At 46.8% G+C, this 27,158-nt stretch overlaps 1 protein-coding gene across 1 annotated transcript in view; it reads right to left on the reverse strand.

The window, feature by feature from the left end:
• Positions 1-1,593: 1,593 nt before the first annotated feature.
• Positions 1,594-27,158, reverse strand: part of CASR (calcium sensing receptor) — a 207,959-nt gene continuing 182,394 nt past the window's right edge. The window contains exons 5-7 of the mRNA XM_088450746.1: positions 12,452-12,688; positions 7,630-7,753; positions 1,594-3,503 (exon numbers count right to left, since the gene is read on the reverse strand). Of these exons, the coding sequence (XP_088306872.1) occupies positions 2,101-3,503; positions 7,630-7,753; positions 12,452-12,688 (1,764 nt within the window). The 3' untranslated portion in view covers positions 1,594-2,100. The remainder of the gene's footprint in view (positions 3,504-7,629; positions 7,754-12,451; positions 12,689-27,158) is intronic.

A 27,158-nucleotide genomic window follows, 5' to 3' on the forward strand; every position in this document is an offset into this window, starting at 1 on the left:
CTGAAATGTAATGTATATGATATTTAAGGTACAGAAACTAGTAGACATGTCATGTTTGGTACCATTCTAAATCCCTGTTTATTCGCAGATCTCCGGTTCTATCGGCAAGGAGATCGCATCATGCGTCCGCAAGGTATGAATTATAAGGAATTAGTGGTTAGAATGTATACCTCTGTATGTAGTGTCTTTGGCTAATTTAAACCAGTTCTTCAGCAGGAAAACCACACAAAGAAACTTCTGAGGAACTGGGACATACCCCTAGTGATGCTGTATGAACTGACCTATGACCGGCATTGTACCAGAATGTCCAGGAACAAGAACCAATGGAAATCTGTCAACTAGTTTCTTTGTTAGAGCTGAACTATATAAGGTATATAACCCGAGTACTGATTATAGTATACAGCCATTCTCCTTGGATGACCGCAGGCTTCTGGATTGATGACCGGATACTGGGACCAGTGCGCACGCGTATGTATCGGCTTGTACCTTTGTATTTACTTACTTTTTGCGCTAATTGTCTAGATCACAGCGCGTTATACTTTTCATTGAATAATATAACTTTTTGTGCTTTGGAACCACATGTGGATTGGAAAGCAATTATTTCTTATGCAACTTGCAGCCTAAATAGCGACATTTAGGTATAGAGACTAAGGGGTGTCAATATTGCGCAGAATGGCCGCCAGAGTTGAGATGCAGGATCCATGTTTCCTGCATAAGAGATCACAGTTGCGGTCTGCTATATACCCCTAAAGCGGTTGCAACACGCCGCCACTCCCCTGTCACCTATCCCAAACACTCCCTGGCTGTCAGTCACTCTTCGGGGAAAAAGTCGCTGTGAGCAATGGCGGTAATGGTACTGGATGCATGCACAGTGCGACTCATACACATGCACAGATTACCGATACTCGCTCAATATCAGCCCTGCGTACATTTCTGAATCAGCCCCTTTGGTCAGTGTGAGATATTCTGGTCAGAATGGGAAGAAGCCTCATTAAAACGAAGAATTTAGAAACATCTCCAACTGGGGACTTGCTGCAGACAATATGCAAATAAGCCCCTCTTAAGGAGAATAGACTTCTGGGTAATGATATTTCAGATAAATGGTATGCTGAAGCTTACACTCTGCAGGATGACATACATCCCAATAAATTGGGAGACCCCTGCATGATTAGTATATTCTAGGGATGGCCATCGACCATCAGCGATTTCAAAACATCGAGGAGGCCGCCCGTTGTTGACTAGTTTTGCCGTTGATGGCAGAGAACCAATGGCCACTAAGCCCCCCATTTTTGATTGTCCTGCGGCTCGCCGTGCTCTTGGCAGCAGCGGCCATCGAGGGGGTACAAACCATTCATGGTTCACCATAGATGGTGAATCATGTGCCATTGATGATAATCACTGAGGGGCCCATCAATGGTAACCATCAATGGACACCCAACTTATGGCCATCCCCAGTATATTCATAGCCACCATTTTATCTGTAGTTAGACGCTTCTGCTACCCACTGTACTTTGGAAAGCTGATTGCTTTATCTAGAAAAAAGTGTTTATTAAATTGTGTTCTACATGTACATTTTATTTATAATTTTCAGACAGAACAGCATCGCCCAATGGCGGAACTCCTTTTCCTCCTCCGCTTTTCACAGTACAGGAACTGGCTATAATGTGGCAGTAATTCACAGGTCTAAACACACACATTATATATATATATATCTTTATATTCAACATTTATTACAGGGCAATATTTCACCTATACTGGATCCATTGCTTAAACAGGTTTTCAGGATATTATCTTACATTGAACAGGAAATCTCTGTGGAAGGGAGCACAGCAGGTGTGGGTTTAACCAAAACAGTCAGCAATGAACGTAATCCTAAATGTCCCCACGTTCATTTAACATGAATACACAAGGTGGAGAGAGAAGTCTCCAATAATGTTGGTGTATGTCCCTTCAAAGGACCCACCAATGCTTTCAAGAACTGTCCTTCGTCTTCCAGAAGAAGTCTTTGTTCATATCTGACCAGCCTCAGATCTCACGCAATAGATTGCAGTATAGATTTATTTTACTGACGATGCAAACAATGAAAATGTAACAGCATTATTAAGAGTTAATCATGTTATCTGTGATAACCCCATCAATGTCGTTCTTTAAGTTCTCCACCTGAGTTGAAGGAACCTCGATACTTTGGTTATCTGGGATGACTTGACTGACATACTCCTGCGACTCATCAATGTTGGAGGCCGTCCTGAAGCTTGACTCGCTACCTCCATCACTGTTTTGGCGTCGGAGCAAAGCCCTGTGCCTCATCAAACTGTCGTCGCTGTTCTTTCCCTCCAGCAAGTTCTTGGGTTTCATGCCTTTGTTGGACACCGAGTTCTTTGAGGGTTCCTCAAAGCTCAGAGACATGGTGACCGTGCCACTGCCAAAGCTCACCTTCTGTTTGCAACTTCTGGCTCGATCTGCTGCAGAGAAGTGTTCATCGTGGTTGCTCTTGCTGCTGATTGAAGATGATGGAGTGGAACCTGTTGACCCTCCCAAACTATTGGACCTTTTGTGGGAAACATTGCTACGTCTCAGGGTGGCCCTGGCTGCAACCTTAAATGCGTGAGCCACTGTGCTGCAGCGGACCTCTTCTATGGTGTTCCTAGATGGTTTGAATAAGATGATGTAGACCTTGTTGAAGAAGATGCAAGCCAGCAAGCCAAAACTCGAGGCCAGGATAGCAATGACCTCAACAGCTGACACGTACTTTCCGTAAGTGCTCACGTAAGCCGGAATGAAGGATATCCAAACAATGAAAAATATGAGCATGCTGAACGTGATAAATTTGGCTTCGTTGAAGTTTTCAGGTAGTTTCCGCGCCTTGAAAGCAAAGAAGAAGCATACTGCCGCCAGCAGACATGTGTAGCCAATTAGGAACCCAAGAGCCATCAGTGATCCCTCATTACATATAACGAAGATGATCTCATCTTCGTGATTTTTAGCACTCTTTGGGGGTGCTGTGTAAAGCCAAATTATACAGGTCACAATCTGAACAAAGGTGCAAAGGAACACAAGGAGAAACTGCAGGTTCACACCCCACCACTTTCTCTGGAAGCTGGTGGGGATCTTGGCTTCAAACACGAGAAGAATACGATTGGTCTTCACCAAAATGCAGGAAATACACAGCACAAAGCTAATACCAAAAGCCGGTTGCCGCAGCCGGCATGTCCAGTCCTCGGGTTCCCCGATGAAAAACAAGGAACTAGAGAAGCAACACAACAGGGAGAAGAGGAGGAGATATGAGAGCTCCCGATTGGTTGCCTTGACAATGGGCGTGTTGCGGAATTTTATGAAAACACTGAGCACGAAGGACGTCAGACATATTCCCAAGATGGCAAACATTGTTAGGGCGATTCCGAAAGGTTCTGTCCAGGAGAGGAACTCGATCTCTTTGGCGGTGCAGGAGGTGTGGTTCTCGTTGGACCAGTAATCCGTTGCACATTTCTCGCAGGCACTTGCATCTGTGTTGTGTAATGAAAGGAGAATGGTTAATATTTCTAGTTTTATTCATCACATTACTTATAACCAATCACTACGCAGGTGTAAATCTTACTTTCAGGCAATCACTGGGGGTCATTCAGACCCGCTCGTGAGCGGCAGTACGCTCGCAAGCGGGTCAATGTTCTCCCACTGTGCATGCACACGACGGAGGGAGCTCCATCGTGTGCATGCGCGAAACTCGGCGAGCGACGGGCTCGCCATCGCTCCGGGTCTCGCACCAAAGGGGGCGTGCTGTTGATGTTGATTGACAGCACGCCCCCTTTGGTGGGCGTGCCGGGGGTGTGCCTGCCAGACGGAGGCGTTCCCATGGCCTACCGTCTCAAGCCGGCCCCACTGACATCACTAGTGATGTCAGTGGGAGTGATTTTGGCTCTGATAGAGCCAAAATCACTCCAGGACTTGCGGCAGCGAGACCCTACCGCAGGTTCTCCGTCGCAAGCCCGATGGTCGCGATGGTCAATACCATCGCGACCATCATCATGGATGCTATGTGAGCGTCCATGAGGATGCTCCAAAAAAAGGTAGGAGGGCCCTGATTCAGAGTGAGCGCTCTGGTCAGAGCGTTCAGCTCTGAATCAGGCCCACTGCCCGGAGGGGAGCATTTCAAGAAATATAGCTAATAGAAAATACTAAAAAAAATGAATAAAATCTCAAGTTTATACTAAAAAGCTCCTGGTCCTTACTGTTGAATATTTTGGGCTTTAATTGTAGTGCTATACTGTTGATATAAAACATTAGGTTACATGTAAAAAAGAAAAAAAAACAAAAACATATGATTGCAAGCTGCAGCCAGTGTGGAGACGGAGACAAAGATGTTTCTATCGCATATGAAAATAAATTGTTTCATTCTTGGTGTTTTTGGGTACAGGGAACCCCCCCGAGTGCTCCACTATATCTAGCACTACCTCACATAGGGCCTGATTCAGATCCGCTCGCTGCTGGAGGCAGCTCGCAGGTCTGATGGGCGTTTTTTTTTCTTCAGGCCGCTCGCTAAGCTGTGGGTGACCTGGAGCCCGTCGCGATTATCGCGACCATCGGGCTTGCGAGGAGACCCTATGGTAGGGTCTCAGCTCTCGCAAGCCCGAGTGGACTCCCTGCTCTAATAAAGCAGGTAATCAATGACTGACATCACGAGTTAAGTCAGTACGGCCGCCCACAAACGCCAGGCGTTCCTAAGGGAACGTCTGCGTTTGTGCAGCCACCCCCCCCTCCCTGCCTACAAAACGGGGCAATCAACATCGACATCCGCCCCGTCTTGTATCGAGACCCGTAGCGACGGAGCAACGGTCGCTGGACGGGTCTTGCGCATGCGCGCGCCGGAGGCGGTGCATGCGCAGTGGGGGACCATCGACCCGCTTGCGAGCGTTGTGCACTTGTGAGCAGGTCTGAATCAGGCCCATAGATCGCACCCGTTCCCGCTACTTCCAGGTTTTTACATTTGAGCCTACTATATGTAGATTCCATTCTGAAAACCTGTAATGTCCTCCGTCTGTCTGATTAGAAACAAAGGGCCTGATTCAGAGCCGGACGCAATTAGCGCTCGCTCGTCCAGAAAATAGGGGTGGCTATTCTAATGAACCATTCGCTCTTTGCGGTCTGTTCACGCCTGTAGGTCTGAACGAGCGTACAAAACTTGCCGTAGTTTTTTGGAAAACTACGCCCCCTGGCCGCTCGCATCCTACGTCATGTCCGCTATTTATTAGATTAATCGAGTACATCGACCAGGGTATGACCTGCTCGCTATTCTTGTGGTTGGTTTTTGCTACCACAATCTTGCGAGCAGTTCTGGCTCTAGAATAACGCAGTGACGTGGTCAATGACGCTGCTGTTTTAATTATGCACACCCATAAAACGCCCGTTTTGACCTTTAAGCACGCCTGCGATCGGATCTCCACTCCCCGTTTTCAAGCACCTTCCCCTGTTACCACCCACATACGCCTCCTCCTGTCACTCAAATTATCAGGCCTTCGCTATTTTGCGAGCACATGAATTTCGACCGCACTGACTGGTTCGCGCATACGTATAACGATCCGTACGCATGCGCAGTTGGGCAAACATCGCTCGGAGCGAACGAGCGGCCGATTACGAGCGGCTCTGAATCAGGCCCAAAGTCAGCTAAAAGGGGAAACCTGTATGATTTCCAGCCAGTTTTTCGGAGGTGATTAATAAAGAACCAACAAAATGGGCTGTAACCGATAGCAACCAGATGATGGCCATTTCCCAAGCACTGTTCAGAAAAGAAAAGCATAGGCCTAACTAGTTCTCATGGGTAATAGTACATTAGCGCACATGGCGACACGTTATTAAATACGCTCCTATGTGATTTTCTTTTCCACGCTCTATTATTGCAATTTTCATATATTAAAGATTCATGCCAACTGCATAACCAATACAAAGATGAGACTAAGGACCTCATTCAGAGCCGCTTGCAAAATGCGAGCGCTTCTTCTGATTGAGGGCGGCCGCTTTTCTTTTGAAAGGCGGCCTCCTGGCCGCTCGCTAAGCTGTGGGTGACCACCCATAACTTTAGCGAGTGACTAGCCATCGGGGCTTGCGACGAGACCCTTGCGGTAGGGTCTCGTCTACCGCAAGCCCCAGGCAGCTTCCTGCTCTAACAGAGCAGGACGCACCCTACTGACATCACTGGTGATGTCAGTAGAGCCGCCTACAAATGGCAGGCGTTCCTTCAGGAACGCCTCCTTTTGTCTGGCCACCATCAACATCGACAGCCGCCCCTTTTGTAGCGAGCTCCGGAGTGAGACAATTTCGCGTGCGCAGTGCCCCACCATCGACCCGCTTGCGAGCGCATAGGAGCTTGCGAGCGGGTCTGAATGAGGCCCTAAGCCTTAACGGTGTTATTAGTTCCATCTGGTTTTACAGTTTGATTAAGGTCATACTTGCCGACAATCTGGCTGCCCCTTCCGGGAGGGAGCAGCCAGATCGGCATGACTGGGGGGCGTGGCCAACAAACGGGGGCGGGGCCGGCCAGTGGATGAGAGTTTGCGGGCGGGGCGGTGGGCGGAGCCACGCAATCACGTCATTTTGGCCCCGCCCCCACTACACACTGCCTATATTACAGGCAGTGTGAAGCAGGGGGAGGGGCCAAAATGACGCGATTCCACGTGAATCGCGTCATCGCCTTCCTCCACTGCAGGGGCTTTACATGTAAGTACGGGGGGATAGGAGGGGTCGCTGGCAGCCGGGAGGATTGCCTGCCTTCCCGGGAGGTCGGGAGCGGCACCCGATTTTCGGGAGGCTCCCGACCAAATCGGGAGGGTAGGCAAGTATGATTAAGGTATTGACCATAAGATGGATATTGCTGTTATTGTGACCTGGCAGCAGGACCTTCATCTGATTGATCATGATCTGATTGATAATGATCTGATTGGCGGTGTGAGTTTGATTGTTCTACCCCATTCCAAGAGAACCAGATTTGCACAATCGTGCTCAGGCCCCGGACATGAAGAGACGCTTATTCTGCTTGGGCTTGGGCTTTGCAACTAGATTTCCACATGTGCGAGCAACGGCGATGCCCAGACTTACGTGGCAAATCTCATTAATCTAGTGAGATGTCGTGCCATAAGCATGACAGCTTGCAACATGCAGACACATGGATGTCGGCCTACACGGACGGGTTCTTACATTAACATAACCTAGTGAGTAGGCTACCGCGGCTGTACGGAACCGCGTTCATCTAAAAATGTGAGATGCGCCGCTATATAACCCTGCCAGGATGTAGATCACTAACTACTGAAGTGAATCAAACCTTAGTGTACTTACACCACTGGGGGTGTAAAACATAGGGGTCTATTTACTGACACAGTGAAAAGTGATAAGGTACCAGCCAATCAGCTCCCAACTGCCATTATTCTAACAGCCTGTGAGATGACAGTTAGGAGCTGATTGGCTGGTACCTTATCACTTTTCACTCTGTCTCCTAACACTGCTTAGTATGTAGACCCCATAATCTCTCATTATTTTATTGTAGTTATCTTTTCACTTGAGATATTTAAATAAAATTTGAATTGTACATATATATATATATATATATATATATATATTGTAGTATATTGCTAGAGTATTTACCTGTCTCGTCCGAGTACTCCCCGTCTGGGCAGGCCTCACACATAAAACAGCAGGTGGGTTCTCCCTCAATGATCCCCTTCCTGGTGCCCTCCTGGCAGATCCTGCTGCAGTTGGAGAAAGGAACCTGCCGGATTTAAGGAGATCCTCAGTTATCAGTGCGGGTCATATTCTGCAGAACATGCTGAATATTAGGCCAGGACAGGCTTCTACTCTCATGCACAATATATAATGATTGTTTAGATTGAAATTTGCATATAGTGGTCACGATGCTGTGATCTGCGGACTGTCCAGCAGAGGGCGCTCTATACACAATTACCAATCCACACTTTCAGTATTGCACTGAAGTTACGCAATCCTGGACTAACTTATTTAATGTTCTGCTACAATGTCCCTTCCATTCCAGGGCCATAGAAAATGTTATATACACTGTGACACAATATATTATTATTACTACTATTATTATCATGTATTTATTCCAGCATATTTCATTGTACTATACAATAGATAACTAAACAGTAATAAAAATGAGACTGGGTAACAACAGCAACAGGCACACAAAGAGGTAAGAGGGCCCTGCTCGTAGGCTTACACGTATGACGTCTCTCCCATAGTGCTGAGCAGAACGAGAGGAGCGGGCGGCGGTGGGCACAGGAGCGGGTATTCAGATAAGTATAATTTTGTGTTCTGTGTGTCTGTATGTTTTATGTTTAGGGGGCACTACTGGGGGCACTGTATAAGGGGCACTGCTACTGGGGACATTGTATAAGGGGCACTGCTACTGGGGCACTGTATAAGGGGCACTGCTACTGGGGACATTGTATAAGGGGCACTACTACTGGGGGCACTGTATAAGGGGCACTGCTACTGGGGACATTGTATAAGGGGCACTGCTACTGGGGCACTGTATAAGGGGCACTGCTACTGGGGACATTGCATAAGGGGCACTACTACTATGGTGCTGTATAAGGGGCACTGCTACTGGGGACATTGCAAAAGGGGCACTACTACTGTGGGCATTGTATAAGGGGCACTGCTACTGAGGACATTGCATAAGGGGCACTACTACTGGGGGCATTGTATAACGGGCACTGCTACTGAGGACATTGCATAAGGGGCACTACTACTGGGGCGCTGTATAAGGGGCACTACTACTGGAGGCACTGTATAAGGGGCACTGTTACTGAGGTCATTGCATAAGGGGCACTACTACTGGGGCGCTGTATAAAGGGCACTGCTACTGGGAACATTGCATAAGGGGCACTACTACTGGGGGCACTGTATAAGGGGCACTACTATTGGAGGCGCTGTATAAGGGGCACTGCTACTGAGGTCATTGCATAAGGGGCACTACTACTTGGGCACTGTAAAAGGGGCACTGCTACTGGGGACATTGCATAAGGGGCACTACTACTGGGGCGCTGTATAAGGGGCACTACTATTGGAGGCACTGTATAAGGGGCATTGCTACTGAGGTCATTGCATAAAGGGCACTACTACTGGGGCGCTGTATAAGGGGCACTGCTACTGGGGACATTGCAAAAGGGGCACTGCTACTGAGGACATTGTATAAGGGGCACTACTACTGGAGGCATTGTATAAGGGGCACTGCTACTGGGAAAATTGCATAAGGGGCACTACTACTGGAGGCACTGTATAAGGGTCACTGCTACTGAGGACATTGCATAAGGGACACTACTACTGGGGGCATTGTATAAGGGGCACTGCTACTGAGGTCATTGCATAAGGGGCACTACTACTGGGGCGCAGTATAAGGGGCACTACTACTGGAGGCACTGTATAAGGGGCACTGTTACTGAGGTCATTGCATAAGGGGCACTACTACTGGAGTGCTGTATAAGGGGCACTGCTACTGGGAACATTGCATAAGGGGCACTACTACTGGGGGCACTGTATAAGGGGCACTACTATTGGAGGCGCTGTATAAGGGGCACTGCTACTGAGGTCATTGCATAAGGGGCACTACTACTGGGGCACTGTATAAGGGGCACTGCTACTGAGGACATTGCATAAGGGGCACTACTACTGGGGCTCGGTATAAGGGGCACTACTATTGGAGGCACTGTATAAGGGGCACTGCTACTGAGGTCATTGCATAAAGGGCACTACTACTGGGGCGCTGTATAAGGGGCACTGCTACTGGGGACATTGCAAAAGGGGCACTGCTACTGAGGACATTGTATAAGGGGCACTACTACTGGAGGCATTGTATAAGGGGCACTGCTACTGGGAAAATTGCATAAGGGGCACTACTACTGGAGGCACTGTATAAGGGTCACTGCTACTGAGGACATTGCATAAGGGGCACTACTACTGGGGGCATTGTATAAGGGGCACTGCTACTGAGGTCATTGCATAAGGGGCACTACTACTGGGGTGCTGTATAAGGGGCACATTGCATAAGGGGCACTACTAGTGGGGGCACTGTATAAGGGGCACTACTACTGGAGGCACTGTATAAGGGGCACTGCTACTGAGGTCATTGCATAAGGGGCACTACTACTGGGGCGCTGTATAAGGGGCACTGCTACTGAGGACATTGCATAAAGGGCACTACTACTGGGGCGCTGTATAAGGGGCACTGCTACTGGGGACATTGCAAAAGGGGCACTGCTACTGAGGACATTGTATAAGGGGCACTACTACTGGAGGCATTGTATAAGGGGCACTGCTACTGGGAAAATTGCATAAGGGGCACTACTACTGGAGGCACTGTATAAGGGTCACTGCTACTGAGGACATTGCATAAGGGACACTACTACTGGGGGCATTGTATAAGGGGCACTGCTACTGAGGTCATTGCATAAGGGGCACTACTACTGGGGCGCAGTATAAGGGGCACTACTACTGGAGGCACTGTATAAGGGGCACTGTTACTGAGGTCATTGCATAAGGGGCACTACTACTGGAGTGCTGTATAAGGGGCACTGCTACTGGGAACATTGCATAAGGGGCACTACTACTGGGGGCACTGTATAAGGGGCACTACTATTGGAGGCGCTGTATAAGGGGCACTGCTACTGAGGTCATTGCATAAGGGGCACTACTACTGGGGCACTGTATAAGGGGCACTGCTACTGAGGACATTGCATAAGGGGCACTACTACTGGGGCTCGGTATAAGGGGCACTACTATTGGAGGCACTGTATAAGGGGCACTGCTACTGAGGTCATTGCATAAAGGGCACTACTACTGGGGCGCTGTATAAGGGGCACTGCTACTGGGGACATTGCAAAAGGGGCACTGCTACTGAGGACATTGTATAAGGGGCACTACTACTGGAGGCATTGTATAAGGGGCACTGCTACTGGGAAAATTGCATAAGGGGCACTACTACTGGAGGCACTGTATAAGGGTCACTGCTACTGAGGACATTGCATAAGGGGCACTACTACTGGGGGCATTGTATAAGGGGCACTGCTACTGAGGTCATTGCATAAGGGGCACTACTACTGGGGCGCTGTATAAGGGGCACATTGCATAAGGGGCACTACTAGTGGGGGCACTGTATAAGGGGCACTACTACTGGAGGCACTGTATAAGGGGCACTGCTACTGAGGTCATTGCATAAGGGGCACTACTACTGGGGCGCTGTATAAGGGGCACTGCTACTGAGGACATTGCATAAGGGGCACTACTACTGGGGCGCTGTATAAGGGGCACTGCTACTGGGGACATTGCAAAAGGGGCACTGCTACTGAGGACATTGCATAAGGGGCACTACTACAGGGGCGCTGTATAAGGGGCACTGCTACTGGGGACATTGCATAAGGGACACTACTACTGGGGTGCTGTATAAGGGGCACTGCTACTGGGGGCACTGTATAAGGGGCACTACTATTGGAGGCGCTGTATAAGGGGCACTGCTTCTGGGGGCACTGTATAAGGGGCACTACTACTGGAGGCACTGTATAAGGGGCACCGCTAGTGGGGACATTGCATAAGGGGCACTACTACTCGGGCGCTGTATAAGGGGCACTGCTACTGGGGGCACTGTATAAGGGGCACTACTACTGGAGGTGCTGTATAAGGGGCACTGCTACTGAGGTCATTGCATAAGGGGCACTGCTACTGGGGGCACTGTATAAGGGGCACTGCTACTGGGGATTTTGCATAAGGGGCACTACTACTGGGGGCACTGTATAAGGGGTACTGCTACTGAGGACATTGCATAAGGGGCACTACTACTGGGGGCATTGTATAAGGGGCACTGCTACTGAGGACATTGCATAAGGGGCACTGCTACTAGGGGCATTGCATAAGGGACAGTACTACTGGGGACATTGCATAAGGGACAGTACTACTGGGGGCATTGCTTAAAGGACAGTACTACTGGGGGCACTGCATAAAGGACAGTACTACTGGGGGCATTGCATAAAGGACAGTACTACTGGGGGCATTCAGGTGCATATGGAATGGAAAGGAATGGTCCCAGAGTGATGAAAACCGGCCGTGCGTCATGTTGACACGCCCCCATTTTTAACTGACCACACCCCTTTTGGTAAATGGTCACGTCCACTTTTTGGCGCACACACAGTTGGGGGAGGAGCCATTTTTCATCTTGCCCTGGGCGCCAAGTACCCTAGTTACGCCACTGTTTGTGACGATGACACTGCTCGTTTTAGATTTGGCAGCAGATGAAACAATAATGACTACAACAACTTTCCCGCTATATCCGCGCATTTATCGGGACATACCCACATATATACCAATGGAAGACACCGATAGGGTTTAATGCGGAGAAGGTAGGTCCCCCCTATGCACTTTATAGACATGTATGTTACATGCGTGTGCCGTTTCCCACCTCTCTGGAGAATCCACTCCACAGGATCTTGCTCTCGTTGATCAGCAGCTGGTCCCCTTTCTTGGCGTAGACGTTGTAGTGACCGATATCTTCAAAGACCACCTCATCCGAGCCGTCCTCTTTGGACAGGTGCCAGTTAATGATGGTGTAATTCCCCACCAGGTCGCCAAAGTCGTTGAAGTCCACCTGCTCCCCCATGTTATTGGTGAAGTTGAGGTGCCGCAGGTGTTTCAGGACCTGCAAAACACAGGATATCTGTGAGTGGGGTGTAAACTTTGCAGGGGTCTCAAAAGCCTCAATGACCCCATCGCTGGCGGATGCCTTATTACTATTACAGATATGACAGGAGCAGGTGGCAGATTCAGCAGCTCTCTAGGGGGTACAGTTACCAATGTGCGGGTTTTTAGAAGTGGAGATATTGCTCATAGCAACCAATCACATTCTAGTTATTTTACTAGCACCTTCTAGAAGACAATAGGTAGAGTCTCATTGGTTGCTATGGGCAACATCTCCACTTCTATAAATCCGCACTTTAGTAAATATAGCTCCTTAGTAGTGTAAAAAGAAAGATGTCTCATAATAACACTGACAGAAGAGGGAGAACTACATAATATATGTATCTGCCTGGAACACACAGCCGCCCAGGTGGGATATATAGTAGTTATATCATGGTTATAAGAGGGCAGGGAATGGTTCTAATACATAGACAACAATGTCCCTATAATGTGTAACTGGTGATGTCATTATTCCCAATGAGAAAATCATCTGTGTATTTATATAAGAAACAAACAACAGCATCTGTTACATTACAAGCAGCCGTATGACCCCCCCCCCCCGGTCATCGTCCTATACAGTGGTCTGGTATTAGAGCAACAGGTTCTATTAACAGTAAAGTTTCATTATCACCCATTTATGCAACGTCAGAGTGTTGTTTAAGTACAGGAGACTGTAAGCTGTGACAGGCAGGGCCCTCCACCCCTCCTGAGTCTTCCTACTCACACACCATTCTATGACTTGTATGGGCGGAATTCAATTCTTTCCAGCCCCTATCGCGCCCGACGGAGCTATTCAATTCTTGCTCCTGTCGGGCGCGATCAGCTGCCAGCGCTACATTTCAGCTCGCAGCCCCTGGGGGATAAGAGCTGAAATGTGCGAAAAGTGACCTGTTTGGGCGCCCAAACAGCACTTTTCGCGGTCGCGCCCAGCACTTTGGTCGGGTTTAGCTGCTTTACGCGGCTAAACCTGACCTCTATGGGTGCAATCAGCGCAAAAAACGGCAGCAATTGAATAGCGTCTCGCGATCTCCTGTCACTTTAGACAGGAGATCCGGACCTCGTAATCAATGGATTTCCGCCCTATGAATTACACATGCCCTGCACTCTGTGGTTATACCTGCTCCGAGTAGTTACACACCTCCTGTCTGTGCAGCTATTTGCTGATGGTGAGGAAGATACTTTGGATAATTAGAGGTATACAGGTTGAGTCTCCCATATCCAAATATTCCGAAATACAGAATAATTTTGGCATGACTGAGATAATGAAACCTTAGATTTTGGAATTTTTCAATGTACACAAACGTTGTCTAAGGCACAAATTATTAAAAATATTGTATACAATTACCTTCAGGCTGTGTGTATAAGGTGTATATGAAACATAAATGCATTCTGTGTGTATATTTGGGTCCCATTCCCAAGATCTCTCATTATAGTATGCAAATATTCCAAAATACGGAATATTCCGTTATAAATAATACCCCTGGTCCCAAGCATTTTGGATATGGGAGACAACACGTGTACCCTGTTTATACTAATGTGCAGCTAATTAGCGCAATTTGTTAGATATTTGAGGTTTTATGGTCAATAAATCTGCGGAATGAAATACCGGGCATCAGACTGAATATAATCACTACGAACATTTGTAAATAGACTAAGGGGCTTATTTATTAATCCCAAACCTTGAAATTCAGGAGGAACCTGCACTGTCACAGCTATTTAACAAACGTAGGAGATGTCAGGGATATTTATTTATTATTTATTACCAGTTATGTATATAGCGCCCACATATATACCGCAGCACTTTATGGAGAGTATTTGGCCATTTACATCAGTCCCTGCCCCAGTGGAGCTTACACTCTATATTCCCTATCACATGCTCACACACACACACTATGGTTAAAACCCATGCAAGACTGGGAGAACATACATACTCCACATATAACTGAACTAATGACCTCAGTACTGCCAGGCAGCAATGCTAACCACTATGCCATTGTGCTATCCACCAAGCTGTGTATCACGTTATGCATTAAATACATCATTTTACATGTATCATGTAATGTATTATATAGATATTGTGACATGTATCGTGTAATGTATTATATAGATATTGTGACATGTATCGTGTAATGTATTATATGGATATTGGGACATATATCGTGTAATGTATTATATAGATATTGTGACATGTATCGTGTAATGTATTATATAGATATTGTGACATGTATCGTGTAATGTATTATATGGATATTGTGACATGTATCATGTAATGTATTATATAGATATTGTGACATGTATCGTGTAATGTATTATATGGACATTGGGACATGTATCGTGTAATGTATTATATGGATATTGGGACATATATCGTGTAATGTATTATATAGATATTGTGACATGTATCGTGTAATGTATTATATAGATATTGTGACATGTATCGTGTAATGTATTATATGGATATTGTGACATGTATCATGTAATGTATTATATAGATATTGTGACATGTATCGTATCGTGTAATGTATTATATAGATATTGTGACATGTATCGTGTAATGTAATATATAGATATTGTGACATGTATCGTGTAATGTATTATATAAGGATATTGTGACATGTATTGTGTAATGTAATATATGGATATTGAGACGGGATGTAGTCTGGAAGCCGACGGTCTAAATGCCGACTGCCGGCTTCCAGACTACTTAATCCCGGCGAGGGTTGAATGACAGGCATCTAAATCTAGACTCCTATCATCTTACCGATGCCGGGAGACCGGCGCCCGGCATCCCGATCGAAGTGATGCCGGGCGCCGCAGCGGACAGCCGCGGGGGGGGGAGGGTTAGGTTCAGGGCTCCCGGGGGGGGGACTTAGGGTTAGGCACCCCTCCGGGAGGTTAGGGTTAGGCTAAGGGGAGGGAGGGTTAGGGTTAGGCACCCCCCGGGGGGAGGTTAGGGTTAGGCACCCCCCGGGGGACTTAGGTTTAGGCAGCGGGGAAGGGGGGGTCAGGTTTAGGCTCTTAGAGGGGGGATTAGGGTTAGGCACAAGGACGGAGGTTAGGGTTAGGCACCCAAAAGGAGGGATAGGGTTAAGGGGTAGAATTAGATTAGTTTATACTTACCTTTAGGACGATCAGGATTTCCTCCTTTGTCGGGCAGCCGCTGTTGGGATTTGAACCGCCGGCCATGCGGTAATACATATCACACCCATTGGGACATGTATCGTGTTATAATCTAGGCCATAAATTCAATATTTTTCGGAAGAATGGGGAATTAAAATTCCACAATGTGCACTATTATCACACTCAGAAAACATCACACGATGGGGATTGTAGTCCTCCAAGGTGGACAGACACCGTATCATGTGTAACCCCCATGGATGCAGTGGCACAGTAGATAAGTGCCCCTAGAGGATATGTAAACCATTCCCATTTATGCAGGATATTTATGTATATTTCGGGATTCTTGTTTGCTGGATACAAATATTATCAGTACTTAACCAAGGGCCACAGAGCTTGTGCTCTAAGGGGTCTATGTACTAATAAGCCTCAGAGAGAGAAAGTAGACTGATATAAATTACCAACCAATCAGCTCCTAACTGTCACTTTACAGGCTGTGTTTGAAGAATGAATGTTAGGAGCTGATTGGTTGGTGCTTTATCTCCGTCCACTTTAAGGTCACATAAACCATATTAATATGAGCAGGCAGGATACTGATTCAGTTACTGGAGACAGGAAGAACCGAGTCTTGTGGCAGCTGCTATAGATTGTTGTGTCCGGCTTCTCCTGCATCAGTACAGCGCTAAGTATAGACGCGGGGAACGTATTATATAAAGGTGGGAGGAAGAGGATCCATCGATTAAACACTGCGCAGGATAAATACCCTTATATACCCCTTACTATATCTCACTTATCTCATTTATTACCATGAAATTATAAAGCACCAGCATAATCTGTGGCATTTACGCGATGCAGTCAGGGAGCCGACGGTCAAAATGCCGACCTCCGACTGTGCAATCCAGACAGGGGAAATCCCGACGCCTATCATTATCCCTACGCCGGGAGCCCGACATACTGAACGAAGGTAAGCCGGGCGGCGAGTGCGAACAGTCGCGCTTGGGGGGGTAGGTTAGGGGCTCCCGGGGGGGAGACTTAGGGTTAGGCACCACCCCAGGAGGGTTAGGGTTAGGCTAGGGGAAGGGGGGGTTAGGATTAGGCACTAGGGGGGAGGTTAGGGTTAGGCACCCCTACAGAGGGGTTAGGGTTAGGGGGGGAGATTAGGCATAGTTAGTTACTTACCTTGTCAGGATCTTCATTGCTGCTGATCTTCCAGCATCGGGATTTGAACCGCCAGACATGCCGATCGCGGCACTTACATGTATCACGCTACCTAAGACTCCCTGACTTGCTCAAGCAGTAACACACAAATTGGGGCAGATGTACTAAGCTCTGGAACGTGCTAAATTGGAAAGTGATAAAGTGGAGAGTGATAAACCACCAGCCAATCAGCTCCCAACTGTCATTTTTCATGGCCGGGAGTTCGAATCCCGGCAGCAGCAGCCCGACAAAACAGCAGGGGCCGGCAGCGGAAGCCCAACAGCGCTGGAAATCCCGATCGTCCTAAGGTAAGTATCTACTAACCTAACCTAAACCCCTAACCCTAACCTCCCCCCCAAGTGCCTAACCCTAATCCCCCCTCTAAGTGCCTAACCCTAACCCCCCCTTCCCCGCTGCCTAAACTTAAGTCCCCCGGGGGGGTCTAACCCTAACCTCCCCCCGTGGGTGCCTAACCCTAACCCTCCCTCCCCCTAGCCTTACCCTAACCCTCCCGGAGGAGGGTGCCTAACCCTAAGTCCCCCCCAGGAGCCCTAAACCTAACCCCCCCCGCGGCTGTCCGTTGGTGGCGCCCGGTATCCCTTTGATCGGGATGCCGGGCGCCGGTCTCCCGGCGTCGAAAAAAACGACAGGCGTCTAGATTTAGACGCCTGTCATTTAACCCTCGCCGGGGTAATGCAGTCGGGAAGCCGTCTGTCGGGATCATGTCAGCCGGCTTCCCGATTGCATCCCCACAGAACTAGGGGCTTTATTCAGAGGCGGCCATACGGTCTATGACCACACGGCCGCCTCGATGTTTGTCTCTTGCGCATGCACACAAGGGAGCCGGCTCCTTCGTGCGCATGCGTGAGACCCGCTACGTCGTAGCGGGTCTCTTTCCAGAGGGGGCGAGCTGTTGATGTTGATTGACAGCTCGCTCCGTTTGGAAGGCGTGCCGGGGGGTGGCAGCCCAAACGGAGGCGTTCCCATGGGAACGCCTGCCGTTTGGGGGAGGCCCCACTGACATCGATGCCAGTGGAGAGCTTCCGGCTCTGACAGAGCTAGAAGCTCTACGGGGCTTACGACAAGTGAGAACCTACCCTAGGGTTTCGTCGTAAGCCCCGATGGTCGCGATGGTCATATTTTGGCCTCTAGTCACCACCACAATGGCTTTGAAATGAAACAAACAAGATGTGATTTACCTGCAGACTTTCAGATTTAATTTGAGGGTAATTACATCCAAATCAGGTGAACGCTGTAGGAATTACAAACGGTTTCTATATGTGCCTCCCACTTTTTAAGGGGCCAAAAGTAATGGGACAAACTCAACAATCCTAAATCTAACTTTCACTTTTTAATACTTTGTTGCAAATCGTTGTAATTCCTACAGCGTTCACCTGATTTGGATGTAATTACCCTCAAATTAAATCTGAAAGTCTGCAGTTAAAACACATCTTGTTTGTGTCATTTCAAAGCCATTGTGGTGGTGAATAGAGGCCAAAATATGAGAATTCTGTCAATGTCCCAATATTTATGCACCTGACTGTACCTGCACCGTTATGGGTTATAATTAATGATGAGCGGTTCAGTTTTACTGGGTTATGTTCAGTTATGGCATCTGATTGGCTATCCGGTTCTCACATGTTTTGGATAGCCAATAAGAAAAATCCGAACATTGCGCTTAATTTGGTAAAAAGAACAGAGTTAAAACCGAACCGCTCATCTCTAGTTATAATGGTCTGTGTGTCTTATAGTATAGCAATATACTACCTCCTGCCGTGCAATAATGCTGGCAGGGGTGTAATAATAGTCTGTTCCAGCACTGCCTTTATACAGACAGGGGGGAAAGGGGGTGTAATAATAGTCTGTTCCAGCACTGCCTTTATACAGACAGGGGGGGTAGGGGGGCGAAATAATAGTCTGTTCCAGCACTGCCTTTATACAGACAGGGGGGTAGGGGGGTGTAATAATAGTCTGTTCCAGCACTGCCTTTATACAGACAGGGGGGTAGGGGGGTGTAATAATAGTCTGTTCCAGCACTGCCTTTATACAGACAGGGGGGGTAGGGGGGGTGTAATAATAGTCTGTTTCAGCACTGCCTTTATACAGACAGGGGGGAAGGGGGGTGTAATAATAGTCTGTTCCAGCACTCCCTTTATACAGACAGGGGGGTAGGGGGGGTGTAATAATAGTCTGTTCCAGCACTCCCTTTATAAGACAGGGGGGTAGGGGGGTGTAATAATAGTCTGTTCCAGCACTCCCTTTATACAGACAGGGGGGTACGGGGGTGTAATAATAGTCTGTTCCAGCACTGCCTTTATACAGACAGGGGGGTAGGGGGGTGTAATAATAGTCTGTTCCAGCACTGCCTTTATACAGACAGGGGGGTAGGGGGGTGTAATAATAGTCTGTTCCAGCACAGCCTTTATACAGACAGGGGGGTAGGGGGGTGTAATAATAGTCTGTTCCAGCACTCCCTTTATACAGACAGGGGGGTAGGGGGGTGTAATAATAGTCTGTTCCAGCACTCCCTTTATACAGACAGGGGGGGTAGGGGGGTGTAATAATAGCCTGTTCCAGCACTGCCTTTATACAGACAGGTGGGTAGGGGGGTGTAATAATAGTCTGTTTCAGCACTGCCTTTATACAGACAGGGGGGAAGGGGGGTGTAATAATAGTCTGTTCCAGCACTGCCTTTATACAGACAGGGGGGTAGGGGGGTGTAATAATAGTCTGTTCCAGCACTCCCTTTATACAGACAGGGGGGTAGGGGGGGTGTAATAATAGTCTGTTCCAGCACTCCCTTTATACAGACAGGGGGGTAGGGGGGTGTAATAATAGTCTGTTCCAGCACTGCCTTTATACAGACAGGGGGTAGGGGGGTGTAATAATAGTCTGTTCCAGCACTCCCTTTATACAGACAGGTGGGTAGGGGGGTGTAATAATAGTCTGTTTCAGCACTGCCTTTATACAGACAGGGGGGTAGGGGGGTGTAATAATAGTCTGTTCCAGCACTGCCTTTATACAGACAGGGGGGTAGGGGGGTGTAATAATAGTCTGTTCCAGCACTCCCTTTATACAGACAGGGGGGTAGGGGGGTGTAATAATAGTCTATTCCAGCACTCCCTTTATACAGACAGGGGGGTAGGGGGGTGTAATAATAGTCTGTTCCAGCACTGCCTTTATACAGACAGGGGGGTAGGGGGGTGTAATAATAGTCTGTTCCAGCACTGCCTTTATACAGACAGGGGGGTAGGGGGGGTGTAATAATAGTCTGTTCCAGAACTCCCTTTATACAGACAGGGGGGTAGGGGGGTGTAATAATAGTCTGTTCCAGCACTGCCTTTGCATCTCTACTTATCGCATATACACTAACATATGCGATCAGTAGCACAAAGGACAGCTCTTCTGATAAGAGCCGTCCTTTGCAATCTGCTCTGCGCCATGGACTTCTGGGTTTTTGACCCCGGGAGTCCATCTGCACATGCACAGAGAGACGTGGCGGCAATGGGGCATGCTGGGAGGGATCCAATTGGATCCCTCATACCAGCGTGATGCGGTAAAAGCCCATAGGCTTCTATAGGATAACGCCCCAGCGGCCAGCCTTTGACACATACAGAAAATGCGTTAAAACACCGTAACCGGGGTTTTTGCCGCATTTTTCCTTTAGTACATCCCGCCCTTGGTAAGCCAGCTCTTGCGTCCAAATTCATTCTGCTTCCCCCTACGTTAATCATCGGGATGCATGTGCTGTGTGACTCGGGTGCACGCTCAGACTCACAATATCGGCCAACGACGTGCGCCATTCACATTGCGTCCCCCGCTGAATCACTTAATGTACTTTATATATCATGTTAAATCTTTTCTCACTGATCTGCTAAATCTGCTCTATAAGTTGTCACTGGACTGTACCTCCAATTTGCCCCTTGTGTTACAAGCTGCCCCCCTCCAGATCTCCGTGGGTTACAGGGAGAGTAGTCTGTAATAGAAATCAAATGTATCCTAACTTTCTACATGCCATCAGACATATGGAAACAAATATATTTTTAGGATCCTGCTCTAGGAAATGTGTATTTTTGGAATGATGTTTTCCAGGAGACGGCGTTTCCCGTCTGTGAGAGATACAGATTGCTGACCTGTACGCTGTTTATATAACCTGATATCAGACACGCGAAGCTGGTGATCACCATTATTACTTCTACGTCTTTATATGTACACATATACACGCTGCTTTGTGGGCTTTTCCTGATTTTTGGGTTCATATCTAAGGAAGCTACACAGGGGGCTGATTCTGGTGACTATTGTTTATGCGTTATACACACTAGTGAGGCTACATAATTGCCTGGCAAATGGCAGGTTTATATGGGTTAGGGATATTAGGGCTAGGGTGTGATCGAGGTTAGGGTTAGGGATATTAGGGTTGGGATGTGATTGAGGTTAGGGTTAGGGAAATTAGGGTTAAGATGTGATTGAGGTTAAGGTTAGGGATATTAGGGTTATTGTGTGAATGAGGTTAGAGTTAGGGATATTAGGGATAGGGTGTGATTGAGGTTAGGGTTTGGGATATTAGGGTTAGGCTGTGATTGAGGTTAGGGTTAGGGATATTAGGGTTAGGGTGTGATTGAGGTTAGGGTTAGGGATATTAGGGTTAGGATGTGATTGAGGTTAGGGTTAGGGATATTAGGGTTAGGGTGTGATCGAGGTTAGGGTTAGGGATATTAGGGTTAGGGTGTGATTGAGATTAGGGTTAGGGGTATTAGGGTTAGGCTGTGATTGAGGTTAGGGTTAGGAATATTAGGGTTAGGCTGTGATTGAGGTTAGCCATAGAGAAATTAGGGTTAGGGATATTAGGGTTAGCGTGTGATTGAGGTTAGGGTTAAGATGTGATTGAGGTTAGGGTTAGGGATATTAGAGTTAGGATGTGATTGAGGTTAGGGTTAGGGAAATTAGGGTTAAGATATGATTGAGGTTAAGGTTAGGGATATTAGGGTTATTGTGTGAATGAGGTTAGAGTTAGGGATATTAGGGATAGGGTGTGATTGAGGTTAGGGTTTGGGATATTAGGGTTAGGCTGTGATTGAGGTTAGGGTTAGGGATATTAGGGTTAGGGTGTGATTGAGGTTAGGGTTAGGGATATTAGGGTAAGGATGTGATTGAGGTTAGGGTTAGGGATATTAGGGTTAGGGTGTGATCGAGGTTAGGGTTAGGGATATTAGGGTTAGGGTGTGATTGAGATTAGGGTTAGGGATATTAGGGTTAGGCTGTGATTGAGGTTAGGGTTAGGAATATTAGGGTTAGGCTGTGATTGAGGTTAGCCATAGAGAAATTAGGGTTAGGGATATTAGGGTTAGGGTGTGATTGAGGTTAGGGTTAGGGATATTAGGGTTAGGGTGTGATTGAGGTTAGGGTTAGGGATATTAGGGTTAGGCTGTGATTGAGGTTAGGGTTTGGGATTTTAGAGTTAGGGTGTGATTGAGGTTAGGGTTAGGGATATTAGGGTTAGGATGTGATTGAGGTTAGGGTTAGGGATATTAGGATTAGGGTGTGATTGAGGTTAGGGTTATGGATATTAGGGTTAGGGTGTGATTGAGGTTAGGGTTAGGGATATTAGGGTTAGGATGTGACTGAAGTTAGGGTTAGGGATATTAGGGTTAGGCTGTGATTGAGGTTAGGGTTAGGGATATTAGGGTTAGGGTGTGATTGAGGTTAGCGTTAGGGATATTAGGGTTAGGGTGTGATTGAGGTTAGGGTTAGGGATATTAGGGTTTGGATGTGATTGAGGTTAGGGTTAGGGATATTAGGGTTAGGATGTGACTGAGGTTAGGGTTAGGGATATTAGGGTTAGGGTGTGATTGAGGTTAGGGATATTAGGGTTAGGGTGTGATTGAGGTTAGCGTTAGGGATATTAGGGTTAGGGTGTGATTGGGGTTAGGGATATTAGGGTTAGGATGTGATTGAGGTTAGGGTTCGGGATATTAGGGTTAGGGTGTGATTGAGGTTAGGATTAGGGATATTAGGGTTAGGATGTGATTGAGGTTAGGGTTAAGGATATTAGGGTTAGGATGTGATTGAGGTTAGGGTTAGGGATATTAGGATTAGGGTGTGATTGAGGTTAGGGTTAGGGATATTAGGGTTAGGCTGTGATTGAGGTTAGGGAACAATTAAGGTTAGGCTGTGATTGAGGTTAGGGTTAGGTCACAACTAGGGTTAGGATGTGATTGAGGTTAGGTTTAGGCTGTGATTGAGGTTAGGGTTAGGGATATTAGGGTGAGATTGAGGTTAGGGTTTGGGATATTAGGGTGTGATTGAGGTTAGGGTTAGGGATATTAGGGTTAGGATGTAATTGAGGTTAGGGTTAGGGATATTAGGGTTAGGATGTGATTGAGGTTAGGGTGTGATTGAGGTTAGGGTTAGGGATATTAGGGTTCGGATGTGATTGAGGTTAGGGAACAATTAGGGTTAGGCTGTGTTTGAGGTTAGGGTTAGGTAACAATTAGGGTTAGGCTGTGATTAAGGTTAGGGTTAGGGAACAATTAGGGTTAGGCTGTGATTGAGGTTAGGGTTAGGGAAATTAGGGTTACACTGTGATTGAGGTTAGGGTTATGGAAATTAGGTATAAGCTGTGATTGAGGTTAGGGTTAGGGATATTAGGGCTAGGATGTGATTGAGGTTAGGGTTAGGGAAGAATTAGGTTTAGGTTGTGATTGAGGTTAGGGTTAGGGAAATTAGGGTTAGGCTGTGATTGAAATTAGGGTTAGGGAACAATTAGGGTTAGGATGTGATTGGGGTTAGGGATATTAGGGTTAGGCTGTGATTGAGGTTAGCGTTAGGGAAATTAGGGTTAGGCTGTGATTGAGGTTAGGGTTAGGGAACAATTAGGGTTAGGATGTGATTGAGGTTAGGGTTAGGGATATTACGGTTAGGATTTGATTGAGGTTAGGGTTAGGTATATTAGGGTTAGGATGTGATTGAGGTTAGGGTTAGGGATATTAGGGTTAGGATGTGATTGAGGTTAGGGTTAGGGATATTAGGATTAGGGTGTGATTGAGGTTAGGGTTAGGGATATTAGGGTTAGGGTGTGATTCAGGTTAGGGTTAGGGATATTAGGGTTAGGATGTGATTGAGGTTAGGGTTAGGGATATTAGGGTTAGGGTGTGATTGAGGTTAGGGTTAGGGATATTAGGGTTAGGATGTGATCGAGGTTAGGGTTAGGGATATTAGGGTTAGGGTGTGATCGAGGTTAGGGTTAGGGATATTAGGGTTAGGGTGTGATTGAGGTTAGGGTTAGGGATATTAGGGTTAGGCTGTGATTGAGGTTAGGGTTAGGAATATTAGGGTTAGGCTGTGATTGAGGTTAGGATTAGTGAAATTAGGGTTAGGGATATTAGGGTTAGGGTGTGATTGAGGTTAGGGTTAGGGATATTAGGGTTAGGCTGTGATTGAGGTTAGGGTTTGGGATTTTAGAGTTAGGGTGTGATTGAGGTTAGGGTTAGGGATATTAGGGTAAGGATGTGATTGAGGTTAGGGTTAGGGATATTAGGATTAGGGTGTGATTGAGGTTAGGGCTAGGGATATTAGGGTTAGGGTGTGATTGAGGTTAGGGTTAGGGATATTAGGGTTAGGATGTGACTGAGGTTAGGGTTAGGGATATTAGGGTTAGGGTGTGATTGAGGTTAGCGTTAGGGATATAAGGGTTAGGGTGTGATTGAGGTTAGGGTTAGGGATATTAGGGTTTGGATGTGATTGAGGTTAGGGTTAGGGATATTAGGGTTAGGATGTGATTGAGGTTAGGGTTAGGGATATTAGGGTTAGGGTGTGATTGAGGTTAGGGATATTAGGGTTAGGGTGTGATTGAGGTTAGCGTTAGGGATATTAGGGTTAGGGTGTGATTGAGGTTAGGGTTAGGGATATTAGGGTTAGGATGTGATTGAGGTTAGGGTTCGGGATATTAGGGTTAGGGTGTGATTGAGGTTAGGATTAGGGACATTAGGGTTAGGATGTGATTGAGGTTAGGGTTAAGGATATTAGGGTTAGGATGTGATTGAGGTTAGGGTTAGGGATATTAGGGTTAGGCTGTGATTGAGGTTAGGGTTAGGGATATTAGGGTTAGGCTGTGATTGAGGTTAGGGAACAATTAAGGTTAGGCTGTGATTGAGGTTAGGGTTAGGTAACAACTAGGGTTAGGATGTGATTGAGGTTAGGGTTAGGTTTAGGCTGTGATTGAGGTTAGGGTTAGGGATATTAGGGTGTGATTGAGGTTAGGGTTTGGGATATTAGGGTGTGATTGAGGTTAGGGTTAGGGATAATAGGGTTAGGATGTAATTGAGGTTAGGGTTAGGGATATTAGGGTTAGGATGTGATTGAGGTTAGGGTGTGATTGAGGTTTGGGTTAGGGATATTAGGGTTAGGATGTGATTGAGGTTAGGGAACAATTAGGGTTAGGCTGTGTTTGAGGTTAGGTTTAGGTAACAATTAGGGTTAGGCTGTGATTAAGGTTAGGGTTAGGGAACAATTAGGGTTAGGCTGTGATTGAGGTTAGGGTTAGGGAAATTAGGGTTACACTGTGATTGAGGTTAGGGTTATGGAAATTAGGTATAAACTGTGATTGAGGTTAGGGTTAGGGATATTAGGGCTAGGATGTGATTGAGGTTAGGGTTAGGGAAGAATTAGGTTTAGGTTGTGATTGAGGTTAGGGTTAGGGAAATTAGGGTTAGGCTGTGATTGAAATTAGGGTTAGGGAACAATTAGGGTTAGGATGTGATTGGGGTTAGGGATATTAGGGTTAGGCTGTGATTGAGGTTAGCGTTAGGGAAATTAGGGTTAGGATGTGATTGAGGTTAGGGTTAGGGATATTACGGTTAGGATTTGATTGAGGTTAGGGTTAGGTATATTAGGGTTAGGATGTGATTGAGGTTAGGGTTAGGGATATTAGGGTTAGGATGTGATTCAGGTTAGGGTTAGGGATATTAGGGTTAGGGTGTGATTGAGGTTAGGGTTAGGGATATTAGGGTTAGGATGTGATCGAGGTTAGGGTTAGGGATATTAGGGTTAGGGTGTGATCGAGGTTAGGGTTAGGGATATTAGGGTTAGGGTGTGATTGAGGTTAGGGTTAGGGATATTAGGGTTAGGCTGTGATTGAGGTTAGGGTTAGGAATATTAGGGTTAGGCTGTGATTGAGGTTAGAATTAGTGAAATGAGGGTTAGGGATATTAGGGTTAGGGTGTGATTGAGGTTAGGGTTAGGGATATTAGGGTTAGGCTGTGATTGAGGTTAGGGTTTGGGATTTTAGAGTTAGGGTGTGATTGAGGTTAGGGTTAGGGATATTAGGGTAAGGATGTGATTGAGGTTAGGGTTAGGGATATTAGGATTAGGGTGTGATTGAGGTTAGGGTTAGGGATATTAGGGTTAGGGTGTGATTGAGGTTAGGGTTAGGGATATTAGGGTTAGGATGTGACTGTGGTTAGGGTTAGGGATATTAGGGTTAGGATGTGATCGAGGTTAGGGTTAGGGATATTAGGGTTAGGGTGTGATCGAGGTTAGGGTTAGGGATATTAGGGTTAGGGTGTGATTGAGGTTAGGGTTAGGGATATTAGGGTTAGGCTGTGATTGAGGTTAGGGTTAGGAATATTAGGGTTAGGCTGTGATTGAGGTTAGAATTAGTGAAATTAGGGTTAGGGATATTAGGGTTAAGGTGTGATTGAGGTTAGGGTTAGGGATATTAGGGTTAGGCTGTGATTGAGGTTAGGGTTTGGGATTTTAGAGTTAGGGTGTGATTGAGGTTAGGGTTAGGGATATTAGGGTAAGGATGTGATTGAGGTTAGGGTTAGGGATATTAGGATTAGGGTGTGATTGAGGTTAGGGTTAGGGATATTAGGGTTAGGGTGTGATTGAGGTTAGGGTTAGGGATATTAGGGTTAGGATGTGACTGTGGTTAGGGTTAGGGATATTAGGTTTAGGCTGTGATTGAGGTTAGGGTTAGGGATATTAGGGTTAGGGTGTGATTGAGGTTAGCGTTAGGGATATTAGGGTTAGGGTGTGATTGAGGTTAGGGTTAGGGATATTAGGGTTTGGATGTGATTGAGGTTAGGGTTAGGGATATTAGGGTTAGGATGTGATTGAGG

Source organism: Taudactylus pleione, unplaced genomic scaffold (assembly GCF_031769625.1).
Source record: "Taudactylus pleione unplaced genomic scaffold, aTauple2 ptg000523l, whole genome shotgun sequence".
Lineage (NCBI taxonomy): Eukaryota > Metazoa > Chordata > Amphibia > Anura > Myobatrachidae > Taudactylus > Taudactylus pleione.